Below are 16,568 nucleotides of genomic sequence, written 5' to 3'. Positions count from 1 at the left end.
GTGACATTACATAAATTACTTAACCTTTCTGTGCCTTAGTTTCCTCTTATGGAAAATAATAGCGCCTATTTCATAGAGTTATTGTCAGGATTAGAGTGTTAATACTTAGAAGTACTTTGAATGGAGCATGTCACATAGTAAGCCCTTAAGAAACGTTAGCCATTATTGCTGTTGTGGTGGTGGTTGTAACAACCATCACTCCTATGTTTTCAAATATCATAATTTTTTCATATTTGGAAAAAACTATGAAAGCATAGCAATATTCAACTAAGAAAGACTAAATTTAATTTTTAAAAACTTTTTAATACTCCAAATAATGATTTTCAATTCATCCCACTAAATTTTCAACCACCCTTCCAAACACTCGTCAATATTATTCTGACGCCAGAGCTTGTCAACAGCATCATCCAGGCGGGGAGGGGGCATTCCTAACGTTCTATATCTCAATTTCGGTGAATATTTCTGGTGTTTTTCCACAGAAAATTATCTTTTGGATTTGGTCTAACTCACTTTAGGAGCGTACATTTTTTCTCGCTAACACAGTCCTGTGGGGAGAGGCAGCCTCCACATCTTTGAGCATCTGTGCATAGTCTTTCTGGGCATGCTGAGAAGGACAAGCCCTGACCACTCTTTCCGTGGGCCAGTCCTCAGAGTGGTGTCTGCAGCGAGCAACTCTGAAGGATGAGGTAACGTCTTTCTCTTGCCAAGAAGCAGGCTGGCTGCTCCCTACTATGAAAGTGGTGAATGCCCCAAGCTCAGGATCCTCTCCTGTAGGGCAGCTCGCTGTGTGTGCAGCCATCCATGACAGGTCTTTCGTGTCACCCCGGTGGTACTTAGGGGCACGAGGAATCACCACAAATGAACAGGAAGCTCCGGAGACTGCTTCTGCCATGACGATAGAGTCCTTTGTCTCTGACCCAGGAGTTGTGTCTTCTGCCAACAGCCATGAAACAGTGACGTGCACATTTATTAGCTTGTGAGAAGGGGAAGATCCCAAACACTGTAGAGTCCTTGACAAGGACCTGTCCATAAATCCCCCCGTAAATGCTTGTTGTACTGAATGTCTTTTTTTGTTTTAAGACTTAAGATATAGCAATCAACTGAAACCATCGTCAGTATTTAAGGCTTTGTCTATCTAAAAGCTATGACCATTTTTAAAAATCCCTTGTGAAAATCACCACCAAATTATAATTGTTTTAAAATTAAGTATGATAATGTATTGCACCATACAAAATGAATGAATCATATGATCAATTATGACAAAAATTCAAAAATACAGGGGCCGGCCCAGTGGCGCAGCCATTAAGTTCCCACGTTCTGCTTCGGTGGCCCGGGGTTCGCCAGTTTGGATCCCGGGTGTGGACCTACGTACTGCTTGGCAAGCCATGCTGTGGCAGGCGTCCCACATATAAAGTAGAGGAAGATAGGCAGGGATGTTAGCTCAGGGCCAGTCTTCCTCAGCAAAAAGAGGAGGATTGGCAGGAGATGCTAGCTCAGGGCTAATCTTATTCAAAAAAAAATTTTTTTTAAATATACTTTTTAAAGTAGTTTATAACAAATAGGAGAAAACCAATTTTTAAATGGTGATGACATAAAACTTCAGGGAAAATGTTCTTTGTACTTTTCAAAGATGACAACTATTATTGATGACAAATTGTACATGTGGTAATGTTTTTTCTAGAATATGTGTTTTAAAACTTTTAAAGAAATTCTCTTTTATGATACATTTGGGAATCTTTTAAAACATGAAATAAAAATAATTCATTATACTTCTGAACAAGTGTCCCACAAAATATAGATAATAATGGTTTCCTAAAATGACTGCAAGTTGCCAAACTTGTGTCATTTTAATCTATCATTCCCATTGTCCCTAGAGCTATCTGACCAAAACCCAGGTTGTGTCATTATCCTGATGTAAAGGACATTGATAGCCTTTCTGTGCCCAAGAGAATTAAATTCAATCTTCCTGTTCTGACCTCCAAAATATGGGTGCAAAATACTTGTCAGAGCTTCACACATTTAACAAAGAAAAACTGAGTACCTACTATTAGCCAGGAGCTATCTTTAGCACCAAGGATAACAGCAGTGGACAAGGTAACGTCTTTGTTCTCGTGGAACTTACATTCTAAAGGCAGAGACAGCCAGTAAATGAGTAAATAGAAAAAGTGTTATATATTCTGAGGGAACAGTAAGTCTCAGTTCTCATTGTGTATACCCCAAGTACCATACTCACCTGTCACACCTCTTCCTGTCAAATGTTCCCAAAATACAGCTGTACACCGGCAGTACCCTCAGCCAAGATACAGTATCCCCAGTGGTCTACCTAGCAAGATCCTATGTAATCACCTTCTTTTCCATCTTCTTTTCCCTTCCATTCCCTTCCCTTCCCAGAGTGGAGGAATCAACATGGTGGTCAATGACATGGGTCAAATCCTCAATGATGGGAAAGGTTGGGAGCTATGCAGAGAAGAAGGCCAACGGTTCCAGAGGCCAAGGATGTAGGGCAATTGGGGGAACAGGGGCAGCACAGAGGCAGCAGGCAGAGGAGACAGCCAGTATGGCTGCGAGATCGGATACATTGAACAAATAAGTGAATGTACTGAAGATGATAGAAATCAAGTTTTTCAGTCCCAGGAAAGATATTACAAACATACAAAAGGAGTAAGTTATGAGGCCGGCCCAGTGGCACAGCAGTTAAGTGTGCACGTTCTGCTTTGGTGGCCCGGGGTTTGCTGGTTTGGATCCTGGGTGCAGACATGGCACCACGTGGCAAGCCATGCTGTGGTAGGCATCCCACATATAAAGCAGAGGAAGATGGGCATTGATGTTAGGTCAGGGCCAGTCTTCCTCCGCAAAAAGAGGAGGATTGGCAGCAGATGTTAGCTCAGGGCTAATCTTCCTCAAATAAAAAAAAAAGAAAAAGAAAAGAAAAGGAGTAGGTTGAAAGTTCCCTGAGACAATGAGATGAATGGGTAGTTTTAGTATGAATGCATGATTTTATAATTATATACATAGATAGTTATAGGTACATATATATGCATATGTATGTGTACATATATCATACATATGTACATATATTTACATACATTTGTTTCTAATTCTGTCCCATGTGAGAGTCTAGAAGCAATGAGCACAGCAAACTCCCAGATGTTGTTTTTTAAATACCATCCTGCACTAAAAGGAACCAGAGCTCCTTGGAAAATGGCTGATTCCAAAGCTGACACAGCAAAAGTATAAAATGAGCCTGGAACCTATTGTTATGCCAGAAAACAAGGAAATGCAAAAAGAAATGATAGGGACATGTGAAAATGACACAAAAACTAGATTGAAGAGATGCCTGCTGCTATATCTAAGACAATTTGAGCATCAAAATAAATGATGAAAGTATCTAATAGTTACCTATTGAATAAAATAGGAATCCAGCAGTCCATACTGATAGGCATGAATGAATGACAAATAAATGAACACGAGAAGTTCCAATAAATGTAGAAAAGAATGACGAAAATAGAGAATTGCCATTTGGCAACACCAAGAGGTGACTGATTAAGATGGGAGTAATCAATGATGGTGAAGGCTGGCCAGTGGAAGTTTGATTAGGAAAAGGAAATTTTGTGAAAAAATTAAAAATAGAATTACCATATATCCAGCAATTCCATTTTTGGATACATATCTGAAAGAAATGAAGTCATTACCTCAAAGATACATCTGTACCTCCATCTTCATTGCAGCATTATTCACAATAGCCAAGATATGGAAACAACCTGAGTGTTATCAACAAATGAATGGTAAAGAAAATGCAGTATATACACACAACAGAATATTACTCCATCATACAAAAGTAGGTAATCCTGCCATTTGTGACAACATGGATGGACCTTGAGGATATTAAGCTAAATGAAATGTCAGACAGAGAAAGACAAATACTGTATGATCTCAGTTATATGTGGAATCTAAAAAAGCCAACCTTGTAGAAACAGAGAGTAGATCAGTGGCTGCCGGGGGCTGGAGGGTGGGGAAACTGGGGAGATGTTGGTTAAAGGGTATAGACTTTCAGTTTTAAGATGAATAAGCTCTAGAGATCTAATGTACAGCATGGTGACTATAGTTAATAATACTATTCTGTAGGCTGGACCGGTGGCATAGTGGTTAAGTTTGTGCAACCCACTTCGGCAGCCTGGGGTTTACAGTTCTGCATCCCAGGCATGGACCTACACACCCCTCACCAAGCCATGCTATGGTGGCCTCCCACATACAAAATAGAGGACGACTGGCACAGATGTTAGCTCAGGGCCAATCTTCCCCACCAAAATAAAATAAAAAATAATACTGCATTGTATACTTGAAAGTTGCTAAGAGAGTAGACCTTAAATGTTCTCACCAAAAAAAATCTCCAAAAAACTGTGTGAGGTGATAGGAGTGTTAACTAACCTTATTATGGTAATCATTTTATGATATATACATGTACTAAATCATCCCACTGTACACCTTAAATTTAGACAATGTTATATGTCAATTATACCTTGATATAACTGGAAAAGAGGGGGCCAGCCTATGGCCAAGTGGTTAAGTTTGTGCGCTCCACTTCGGTGGCCCAGGGTTTCGCTGGTTTGGATCCTGGGCACGGACAAGGCACCGCTTGTCAGGCCACATTGAGGCGGCGTCCCACATGCCACAACTAGAAGGACTCACAACTAAAATATACAACTATGCACTGGGGGGATTTGGGGAGAAAATGCAGAAAGAAAAAAAAGAAGATTGGCAACAGTTGTTAGCTCAGGTGCCAATCTTTAAAACAAAAAAAGACCAGAAAAGGAAATTTTATAATACCTACCCATGAAACAGTAATTTATTACAAAGGGGAGAATGGTAAATTTAAGATAGAGAACCTTGGCAGACACTATCCCAACAAGGTCAAGGTTAAGGCACCAGTGGGGGAAGAGACTGAACAACACATGCCGATTGAAGCTGATGCCCTGAGAAGAGCACAGCTTCATTTCTGCAGCATTCCTGCCAGGAACGCATGACATGAATCTCATGATGAGGAAACATTAGATGGACCTGGGTAGGGCTGGTCATCCTGCAGAATGCAAAGTCTGCTTTTTAAAAGTGTCAAGGACATAAATACCAGGGAAAGGCTGAGGAAATCTCCAGATTGAATGAAGGGAAATGATGGCTAAAGACCACAAATAGTCTTAGATAGGATCCTGGACCAGAAAGGAAAACAAGAGTCATTGTTGGTACAGGTGCCACAACTTGAATGGGGCCTGTGGTAGTGTTGTGCAATGTTGATTTCCTGATTTGGAGAGGTGTGTACTGGTTCTGGAGGAGAGTATCCATTTTTGGAAAAACACACTGGAATGCTTAGGAATGATGGGCACATGTCTATATGTTCCCAAAAGGTTCTAAAAAGACTACTAATAATAAGAATATGAGTGTTTGTGTGCGTGAGTGTGTATAGCGGAGGGGGGGAGGAGGAGGAGGAAAGAAGAGAGGAAAAAACCCCAAATATGATAAAATGTTAAAAATGGAAGAATCTAGGTGAAGGGGCTATGTGACTTCTTAGTTCTATTCTGGCAACTTTTCTCTACATTTGAAATTATTTCAAAATAAATTATTTTTTAAAAGTCATACACATTCTTCAAGCAAGATCAAATTTCACCAGTTTCACCCAGTCAGAATTGCCAGTATTTAAGGCCTTAATGAACAATAAAATGAGAATTGGGGAGCAACGTATACATTTGTATGAGCTACTTCTACTTATTTTCCAAGTCATAGGCAAGACCGTCAGTTTTTATTGGAGCCCAGAGGAAGAGAAGTCTAGACTGTAGTGCAAGCTGCTCTCCCACTTAGAGTTATGATCCAGCAGAGGTGATGGCACTGAAAAGGGCCTATGGCAAATAGGGGTGATCTGCGGATCCTTTGGCAAGCACCAACACGAAAATTACAGCAGACACCTCTAGGATTTTGAAGCAGTTCTTAGGCCCTCTTGTACAGATGACTATTATCCTTTGGAGAAATAGCTTCTGGCTTGCTACCGAGCCTTGGGAGAGACAGAACGCCTAATCGTGAGTCATCAGGTGACCATCTGGCCTGAGTTTCCCATGACAAACTGGGTTTCATCTGACCCAGCAAACCATAAAGTTGGACACGAGCAGCGTCAATCTCTCATCAGGTGGAAGGGGTATATAGAAGACCCGGCTCAAGCAGCAGGAAAGTCATTTACAGGAGCACGTAGCTCCCGCTGCTTTGCCTCTTTCCCCTCAGTCCACAGCCATGACTTCATGGGAAGTTCTGTATGACCAGTTGACCGAGGAAGAAAAAAACTCAAGCCTGGATAACAGATGGGGCTGCCACCAGAAGAGGGGTACCTGCAGTCTCACAGCCCCACTCAGATATGACCCTGCAGGAAGCCATGAAGGAAATCCTCTCACCAAATAGAATTTGAAGCAGTACATTTGGTTGTTTACTTTTCTGGATGAGAGATGGCCAGAATTATATATCTGTATTAATTTATGGGCTGTTGTGGAAGGTTTAACTAAATGGTCAGGAACTTGCAAGAAACAAGATTGAGAGACTGGTTAGAAGAAATTCTGGGGAAGAGTTCTGTGGATGACTCTTTAAGAATGGGCACAGGCTATAAAGACATCTGTGCCCTATATGAATGCTCATCAAAAGGCATCTACCACAGAGAAAGTGCTCAATAATCAAGCAGGCAAAACGACACTCTGTGGAAATCAGTCAATTAGTTTCTGTAGCCACGCCAGCGCTCACTCAATGGCCCTTGAACATGGTAGCCATGGTGGCAAGGATGGAGTTCAACATCATGAACTTCCCCTTACTAAGGCTGGCCTGAACATGGCAGGTGCTGAGCCCCTAATTAGCCAACAGCAGAGATCAATACTGAACCCCTAATATGGCAGTATTAACAAGCAGGGATAACTAGCTACCAGGTGGCAGGTTGGTAACATTGAATCTCTTCCATCATCTTCACTGGAAAAGGCATATATTCTGGACATGGATTTGCATTCCCTCACCATAATAACGTGTCTGCCAGAACCACCATCCACAGATTTACAGAATGCCTCTCCACCATCATGACATTGTGCACAGTATCACTTCTGATCAAGGTACTCATTGCTTAGCAAAAGAAGTGCAGCAATGGGCTCATGCCCATCACCCAGTATCCCATCACCCAGGAGTGGCTGACCTAATGGAAAAGTATATCAGGGAGGAAGAAATTTCTCCTCTATGCTTTTCTAAGTTCTTCTGACTGGTCAAATAATTAAAATGGCATATGACAGATTAACAAGAGAAAATCAGATTTAATACATGCACACAGGGAATTCACATAAGCATGAAAAATTTCAAAAACAGTCAGGCAAAATGAGGTATATATGTCATTCTTTTTTTTTTTTTTTGAGGAAGATGAGCCCTGAGCTAACACCTGCCACCAATCCTCCTCTTTTTGCTGAAGAAGACTGGCTCTGAGCTAACATCCTATGCCCATCTTCCTTTACTTCATATGTGGGACGCCTGCCACAGCATGGCTTGACAAGCCATGTGTAGATGTGCACCTGGGATCCAAACCTGTCAACTCTGGGCCACCGAAGAAGAATGTGCGAACTTAACAGCTACCTTACCAGGCTGGCTCCTATTTGTCATTCTTGACTAAGGAGAAGGAGGCAGAGGTCTGAAATTCGAAAGGAAAGGAAGGCAATTCACAGGAAGAAAGAAAAGAGTAAGCATTTGGTAAACAAATGTTTGTTGGGCCACCTAAAGACAAGGGGACACAGAGAGGACTTTGATCAAATGAGTCTTGCTGGGTTCCTCCTTGTCTACCACATGTATACTACAGTTGTCTTTAGTGATATGTCCTTCCTGGAACGGGTCCTCTATCTGAATTCTTTTTAGACAGTAGAGGGAGAAGGTCAAAGTTTCTTCCCACATCTTTTGTTTCTTAAAAATAATCAGCTTAAAATAATCCTCAAGCCAAAGAGCGACATTTGAGAGTGGCAAATTTAGCTCCCCTACAGGTGGAATAGCTTATTGAAGTTTCAGTTATGGCAGTTTAGGGACAAATCCATAAAAGGATGTGGTTCTGTCTTACAGGATGCAGTATATGCTTTGGATCAGTTTGTGATGCTTCTCTCACAGCCATTGGTCCAGGAATCAAGGCATGAGAGTGGAAGAGGCTCCTCTCACATTATACCTAATAACTTGCTCCTGAAATTATTGCTTCCTGTCCCAGCAACATTATAATCTGCTGGTTTGGAGGTCTTGGCTCCCAAGGAGAGGATGCTTCTGCCTGGAAATCCAAGAACAGTTCTGTTGAATTTGATGAGATTTAATTGAACTGATATCTGGATCCTTACATCACTGAACCAAAGGCAGAGAAAGGGGTCACTCTACTGGCTGAAGTGATTGATTCTGATCACCAAGGGGCAAGTGGGCTGTTGGTATACAATAGAGTGATAAGAGACTATGTCTGGAACCCAGGGGTTTCTCTGGGGGTGCCTCTTAGCATTTCCATGCCCAATAGTAAAGATTAATGGGAAAACTCAGCAACGAAGAAAAAAGGCAGGACTTTTGAGAACTCAGGACCTTCAGGAATGAAGTTTTGGTTCTCCCACTCGATAAAGAACCTTGGCCTGCCTATGTCTTTCAGCATTTCTTGGCCACTTGACTAGCCATCCCTGTGGACCAGCTCTAGCCAGCAGCCTCTGGCAAGTTTCTGTGACCAGCCAAGTCCTCTCCCAAGAGGTCTTAATCTCAGCCTTTGGTGGGGATGAGGGTGTGAGTCTTCTAAGTTCTTAGTTCCTCCCTTGTTTACTCTTCCTCTGCCCTTGGGGGTCTCGGCTGCATTCTGCGTTCACTATCACAATACCGCTTAGAGTCTCCTTACCACCTTTACTGACTTTTACCAGTTAAAAAATCCCTGTTAATATTTAATAAGGAACAGGAAATATTTATCCCCTGTTCAAATACTGGTGAGGTTTCAGCCTCCTGTCTGGACGCTGAGTGCCACATCACTGTAATGAACACAAATGGCCACAGAAACTTAACCTGTTTCTTTATATTCCACAACACTGCATATTTGCCAGACCTCCGTGACTCATCCTTCCTTTAGAAACGCAATCCTTTACCTCCCCCATGTCAAGCAGCTCCTTTTTACTATTCAACTTCATTTTTCATTAAGCTTGAGCATGTATGTTCTTTCCTTCCCATTTTAAGAAACAGATCTATTGTGGGTGGTAGGTTTATGGAGCGTGGATAGTTTTTATTACAAATATATAATGTTATATTCAATTATATCTCAGTAAAGCTGGGACAAAAAAAGTACAAAAAACCCCCAAATACGTATATTCTTAGGATGTGATTTAGAATCTTGGAATAATGATTTCATTATTTGTTCTGGTGCCATAATATTACAATAATACAATATGACATTTTAAAGTCAAGTTCAATAACTTTATAGTCACATCCTCCAGGGTGTCTAAAAAATAACATTAGTGCTTATTTATTGAGTGCTTAACTTGAAGCTGGGTACCTGTAGATATTCAATAAGCAATTTGCTGTTTTCCTGTTTAACTTGAGGGGTGACTCAGGGGTCTCCAGGATTTGTGAGCTTGTTTTGCAGAAAAGGAGAACGCCTTTGGGGAGGTTGCAATCACCAGATGGTCGGCCCCTAGCTGCCACTGACGCCTAGAAGTCAGATTGCCCAGGGGCTTATTGGGAATGACCCCTTTGTTTCTCTCAGGCTCCTCCGGCCAAACCCCTCAGCTGTATAATCCCACCCCCCTGCTTTCTGCTCTTGGGAAGGTGGATTTGAGCGGAACCCATGCTCTCACCTTCTCATCTGGACCAATTTAAGTAACTCTTTCTCCATCTCCAAGTGCCGATGTCTCAGTGTTTGGCTTACTGCACATGGAGCACATGAACTTGAGATTAAGAAGTTTGGTATCAAATTTGTCCCATGGGCTCTGTTAAGATATATGCATGAACACACACATTGTCCCTGCAGGTTATCCTCCCAATAATTTTATAACAGAAATATTAACTTTTTTGTTTTAAAGATGTGGAAACTGAGGTTTAAAGAGAGTAAATAACTCATCTAAAACCATAAGCCTAAAGTGACACTCTTATTCTCCATCCCTAGTAAGGACAGGCCCACCAAAACAAGGTCCCCGAGTCCTACTTTTTGGATGACTGATTTAGAAGGATCTGGCTCATTCACAATCTAAGTGAAACATGAAGATTCATTCTTCAGTTTCCCATCAAATTCCAAATGTCTCTAATTTTAGATGACAACTCCACTGCCTAGAACAGAAACCCACATCCCACGAAATTAGCTACAAGGTTCCTACATGGTCCTTATTTATAGTCTTAGCAATTCAATTTCTGAATAACAGCTGGGTTGTTATGCATAAAATACAGTCTTGGAAAGATAACAATCATGTTTTTTTAATAAACTAGATACAAAATTAACATGCTAATTTATTATAGAAAACAGATCCATTAATATTTATTAACAGAATGCAATGACACTTCTCACTGAGTCCTAGAATAGTCTATCTAACAAATGCTCATTAATGAGTTAGTCAAAGAAAATGACAGTAGTGTGTTAAACTTTCACTATGGTGTACCGCTCAATTTTAAATAAGGAAAACACTGCTTCCCTTTTTTCCTCCTCAAAGAACACACAACTTTAATGTGCCCCAAGGGTTCACAAATTTCTCTTTGTATGCTCACTGCCTAGGTGACCTCACTAAGTCTGCCAGCTCTAGCTACATCTTTGTGTCAATTACTCCAAAACTGAGATAGCCAACCTGGACCTCTCTTCCGACCTTCAGACTCAAAGAGTAGCAGAATATGGCATCCCAAAATATGCCTTTTTGGCATGAGGATTATTTTCAGAAATGGCAGACACAGGAGAAGCTCGGAAAACAGAGTAGAAATTACCCTTTGTAAGGGAAATTTACATATATAAAGGAAATCTCCATTTGCAAGTGTCTCCCTCTCTGTACCAGGATGATCATTCTAAATCAAAAGAGGATCTTATCAATGGAGAAGGCACCGATTTAAATATGTGTAACAGACCTTACCCTTGTTTACTGTGCTTTTCTTAGCAACCTCTCATAACTGGCCCCCCTCTCCCTCATTTTTCTTTTGTCTTTAGCTGAAGATGGTATTTAAGGTGGTGACTTGGGCCATCTTGGAGTTTTACCCATCTTTCTTGGGTATTTCCCATGAAATGAAGTATACATTTTAATAAACTTGTTTGTTTTTCTCTTGTTATTCTGTCTGTTACTGGGGGTCTCAGCCAAGAACTCAGAAGGGCAGAGGGAAAATTATTTTTCCTCCCCTAAAGACTCATATAACTAACTACCAACTTAACAGCCTAGACGGATGTTTAACAGTCATTGCCAAGATAGGTCCAGAAGTAGGTTTATGATATTCCCCCCAAAGCAGTTCCTCTCAGTCTTCTCCATCCCAATTAATGGCAACTCCATTCTTCTCGTTACTCAGCTCGAAACCCTTGAGTCTTTCCCACTCTGTGCCTATCAGCCTTACGTCCAACACAGATCTGAAATCTGACTAGTCTCACCACCTCCAACCAGTGCTAGCACCACTCCCATCTTTCCTGAGGTGTATGTAATAGTCCCCTAACTGGTTTCTCTGTTTCTGCCCTTATCCTCCTAATAATCTATTATCAAAACAATGGCCAGAGTAATCCTGTTGGAAGATAAACAGATCATGTCATTCCTCTGCTCCAACCCCCTCCTGGCTTCCCATTTGTGATAGTGTGATTTATAATAAGAAATATATGTTTTGGTCTTCACGGTTCCTACCTCACAGCTCCCCAAACCCTTAGAATTTCCTAGATAAGAGCAGTGAAAGCATATTTTGTTATAATATTTGGTCTTTTGTCCTCAGTTCCTGAAAGAGCTTCCGAGCAGAACAACGTGAACTGGGTGTCTTTTGTTATTTGTAACAAACTCCGCTCAAGCATACCCAAGTTTATGTTAATAAGGGACTTCTGGAAAGCCCCTAAGGATGGGCTGATGGCCAGGGGAACCGACCAGATTAGAGAGTTGGACCTTTCAGTTCCACTCCCCATTCCCACCTCTGGAAAGGGGTAGAGTTTGACTTAATTGCCTGAATCGAGTAATGTAATCAATCTTCCCTCTGTAATGAAGCCTCCATAAAAAATCCCTGAACTAAGGGATTCAGAGAGCTTCCAGAGGCTGATGAACAAGAACACATCCATTTGCCAGGAGGGTGGTGCCCCCAAAGCTCCCGTCCTCGAGACCCTTCAAACCTCACCCTGTGCGTCTCTTCATCGGCTGTTCATTTGAATCCTTTAACATCCTTTGTAATAAACTGGTAACCTCATAAGTAAACTGGTTTCCTGAGTTCTGTGAGCTGCTCTAGCAAATTAATTGAACCTGAGGAAGAGCTCACAGAACCTCCGACTTCCAGTCAGTTATCAGAAGCACAGATGACAACCCGGACTTACAATTGGCATCTGAAGGGAAAGAAGAGGGGGCAGTCTTGTGGAACTGAACCCTTAACCTGTGGGATCTGATGCTATCTCCAGGTAGATAGTGTCAGAACCGAGATGAGCTGTAAGACAGCCAGTCAGTGTCAGCTAGGAATCTGGAGAATTGCTTGGTGGTGTTGAAAACACATCAAATCATCTCACACAAAGTCAAAGCTAAAGTCCATACAGTGACCTGGGTCCCACGCTGTCTGGCAGCACCCGCTCACCTCTGACAACAGCTCTACTGCTCTCCCCTCTCTGCTCCAGCCACACCAGCCTCCTTGCTGGTCCTGGGATACCCAGGCCCGCTCCTTTCTGCTTCCTGTTCTCTGCCTGGAACCCTCTGTCCCCTGATATGTCCCCCCTATAGCTCCCCCTCAAGCCGGCAGGTCTTCACTCCATTGCCGCCTTGGGGAAACCTTCCTATGCCACGGTATCTAAAATTACAACCCCCTCCCCACTCCACACAATTTCCTCTGCTCCCTCCCTGCTGTTTCTTCTTTAGCACTTACCACTACCTAACTGACTCATAATATACTTTACTTGTTCATCATTGGTTTCCTGGCTGGAACATCACCAAGGTCTGACTTTTGTCCACTTGTAGACTGCTGCCTCTCCTGTGCCGAACTCTGCCCTGCTCAAGCCTTAACTCCCAGGACCGTGGTTGGTATCTGAATCTCTCCCTCTCATACCAGAGCACCAACACAATCCCTCTAGCACTGTGGGGGAAGAAAAATTAACATGGGCATTACTGGTTCCCTTGTTTAGGCAACGTGCATTAACTGAGCACCTGGCACTGTCAGTCCGTCCACTGAGCCGAGCCAGTGCGTTTCGTTGGAGAGTTACCCACCTTGGGATGCCAAGGAATCCAGGGCAGGAAGTCATCCTTATCAGTAAACAGCTAGAACAGGTCAGACACTGTGTGCTTACCAAGAGCCATGGCCAACCTGTGCCCTTCACAACCACCAATAAACCAGGTCTTGTGTGCACTCTCATCCGTTTTGTTCTTTTAAAGATTGGCCCTGAGCTAACATCTGTTGCCAATCTTCCTCTTTTTTTTTTGCCTTGTCCCCAAAGCCCCCACCCCTACCTCAGTGATGGTTGTACATTCTAGGTGTAGGTTCTTCTGGTTGTGCTATGTGGGTGCTGCCTCAGCATGGCTTGATGAGCGGTGCTAGGTCTGATCTGAACCAGTGAGACCCTGGGACACCAGGTGGAACACACAAACTTAACCACCCTGCCACGCTGCCACCGGGCCAGTCTCAACCTGACGCATTTTAACAAATACTCCCACTTGAGCTGGGGAGGCTGAGCTGGGCAGCACAGCCTCACTGGGGCAGTCCCCAGTGCTGGGCTAGAGCAGCTGTGGTCCTTTCTTCTCACTTCCAGCTGCCCCGGTGCGCAGAGCTGGCCTGTAAGCCAGCCCATCTGGCCCCATGAGGCTCTTGGCTTAGGGGATTTTAAGTGCCCGCATCGCAGCTAACCTAGTGCCAGCCACTTAGCGATTTTTTTTTTTTTTTTGAGGAAGATTAGCCCTGAGCTAACTGCTGCCAATCCACCTCTTTTTGCTGAGGAAGACTGGCCCTGAGCTAACATCCATGCCCATCTTCCTCTACTTTATACTGGGACGCCTACCACAGCAGGGTTTTTGCCAAGTGGGGCTATGTTCGCACCTGGGATCCAACTGGTGAACACCTGCCCGAGAAGCAGAACTGCGAACTTAACCGCTGTGCCACCGCGCCGGCCCCCACTTACCGGTTTTAAAAGGTTTTCAGAAAGAAAAATACATTTTTCCAGAAACGACAGCTCTACGATATTCAAACAAAAAAAAGCGGGGCAGAGGGAGCAAAGAAGGATTATGAAAGGGAGGAACTATATATAAAAAAATAAATAAATAATTATATTGGCAAACACATTCCTATGTACTATGTATATAGGACGCTCTTCTAAACACGTTTCGGAGATTCACTCAGTTAACGTTCACTATGAACTACAAAGTAGGCATTCATCACCACACCACCACGGCTGTTTTCCCGGTGAGTAACCAAGGCACAGAGAAGTTAAGTAACTTGCGGAAGTTATGGGCCTGTCAGGGTCGTCAGGCTTCGAACCCAGGCAGCCTAGCTGCGGCCTCCGTGCTCTTAGGACACAGTAACACATTTAAGAACTAGCACCGCAGCCCTGGGGCCTGGAGCGAGGCCCGGGGAGCCACGGAGCGCGGGCGGGAGGCGTGGGCGCAGCAGGCGGCGGACGGGGCCGGAGAAGGGGAGGCGGCGACGGGCGGGGCGCTGCCCTGGCGCCAGTCACCTGGAATTGAACTGGAATTCTTGAATCGTGGACTCGAGGAGGTCGAAGATCTTTCGGCACTCTGCTGTCTCGGGCGAGTCGCCCCAGCTCTCCATCGGAGCCCCGGAGGTGGCCGTGCGCCTCCCGCGGAGCTGCGGGATCCGGGGAGTCGGAGTCCAGAACCCGGCGTCCGTTGCCATGGCGACTCCTAGGGAACGCGCGGGCGCGGGAATCCGTGGGCCCTCCTGCCCCTTCCACCGCCCCCTGACTCAGGGCTTCTCGACCAGGCGCACTCTTCCAGGCTGCAGCTGAAATGTCCCCAAGAAAGCTAGACCTTTGTAGATAACCCTGGGACATTCCACTGCCCTCCCAACTCTCCTGCGTTCCTCCAAGGCCCTGAACTCTGCCTTAGTCCCCAAGGGCGTGCACGGCGCATTTGGGAGGCGTGGACTCCTGAGCTGCTTTCTTTCTATGTCAACACCCCTCCCCATGCGATGTTAGACCCCAAGCTGGGCCGCCCTCCCTTTGGTGGCCTCCTGCCCTGTGCTAAAGGTCACCCTCAGGGAGGATGAAAAACAGAGCATCCATCTAATAACGATGCTCATGAGATCATGAATGAGCTTTCGGCTCTCAGAGCAATGCCACAGTAAGAGGCAAGAGGGCGGGACGATGATTTGCTTATACCTGCCACTTAGCCACAAACGGAGGTGTTTGTGGACAAAAACTTCCTTTGCAGAGATTCCACAGGACTACATTCCTATTTAATATGAAGGTCAGAACTCAGGCGTTAGGTTTTAAGCTAACCGTGTAGTGTAAGATTCATTTTTTCTAAGTTTCTACAATAATAAGAGAAGTTTCTTAACAGTGACACTGTTGTCATCCTTTATTTTAAATTACGGATCACTCACTGACATTAGGAGACATCTGTTCTGATATCATCACTGTGTCATTGCCTGGTTTTAGAACTAAGCAAACTACATTTCCATTTCCATACATCGTCTACAGGAAAACAAAATATTTTCTTCTCTCACTTATGATAATTATGTGAAAAAGAAGTGAGTTTGGTATTGGAAGTTCAAAATACAAAGAGGAGATCACTGTAACATTATCCCTGCTCCTATATTTAACGAAAAGAATGAAACGCCCCAAATGTGAAACAAGAAATCCTAATCAATGCCAAAATAATCTGTGAAGGTTTGGTTTCCTTTGGGAAGGTGAAGAGAGGAGAAAAAGAGTTACTTTTACTCCATGGTGGTTTTTTATTTTCAAAATGTAACTTTTAAGTCAACTTAGGAAAATTTTATTGTATCATCAGAAAGTGTTTTAAAAGAAATGTATATAGCTATAATAAAGTGTCTTTTCTTAGGGGAGTTTTTTTTTTTTTTTTTTTTTTTTTTACCACAGTACATATAAATTTTAAAAATAAAGACTAAATTTCCAAGTTAAGATAAAAAACCTGATCCATTTAGAAGCAGGCCAAAATAGTGAAAAGATGTGGCAAGCCGTTGGCTGTTTTGCTCACGCAATGCTAAATGAATATATTGAAACTGAGGAGTGTGAGCTCAGAGTAGATTTCATGAGTCATTGGTCAGCTCTGCGCACATTTGTTGACTGATATGGAGGGCATAGTTACACCATCCCACAAAAACGCATACTGAACAAAACCTCTTTGTTTGAAACCTTGCCATGGCACATGAAGGAGTTCCAGATTTCAGCGTCTGGGAGGCCAAGTTATGAAGAT

General features: G+C 43.3%; 1 protein-coding gene across 10 annotated transcripts in view; it reads right to left on the bottom strand.

Annotated features, from left to right (window-relative positions):
- Positions 1-15,375, bottom strand: part of C29H10orf67 (chromosome 29 C10orf67 homolog) — a 144,464-nt gene extending 129,089 nt beyond the window's left edge. For 6 of the 10 annotated variants that reach the window (XM_023632273.2, XM_070255547.1, XM_070255544.1 and 3 more), the window contains exon 1: positions 14,849-15,375. In XM_023632273.2, the coding sequence (XP_023488041.2) occupies positions 14,849-15,184 (336 nt within the window). In that variant the 5' untranslated portion in view covers positions 15,185-15,375. The remainder of the gene's footprint in view (positions 1-14,848) is intronic. The other 4 variants (XM_070255545.1, XM_070255549.1, XM_070255546.1 and 1 more) reach the window with 1 other exon arrangement.
- Positions 15,376-16,568: the final 1,193 nt, after the last annotated feature.

This window comes from Equus caballus, chromosome 29 (genome assembly GCF_041296265.1).
Source record: "Equus caballus isolate H_3958 breed thoroughbred chromosome 29, TB-T2T, whole genome shotgun sequence".
Lineage (NCBI taxonomy): Eukaryota > Metazoa > Chordata > Mammalia > Perissodactyla > Equidae > Equus > Equus caballus.
This window is presented reverse-complemented; position numbering and strand designations above follow the sequence as displayed.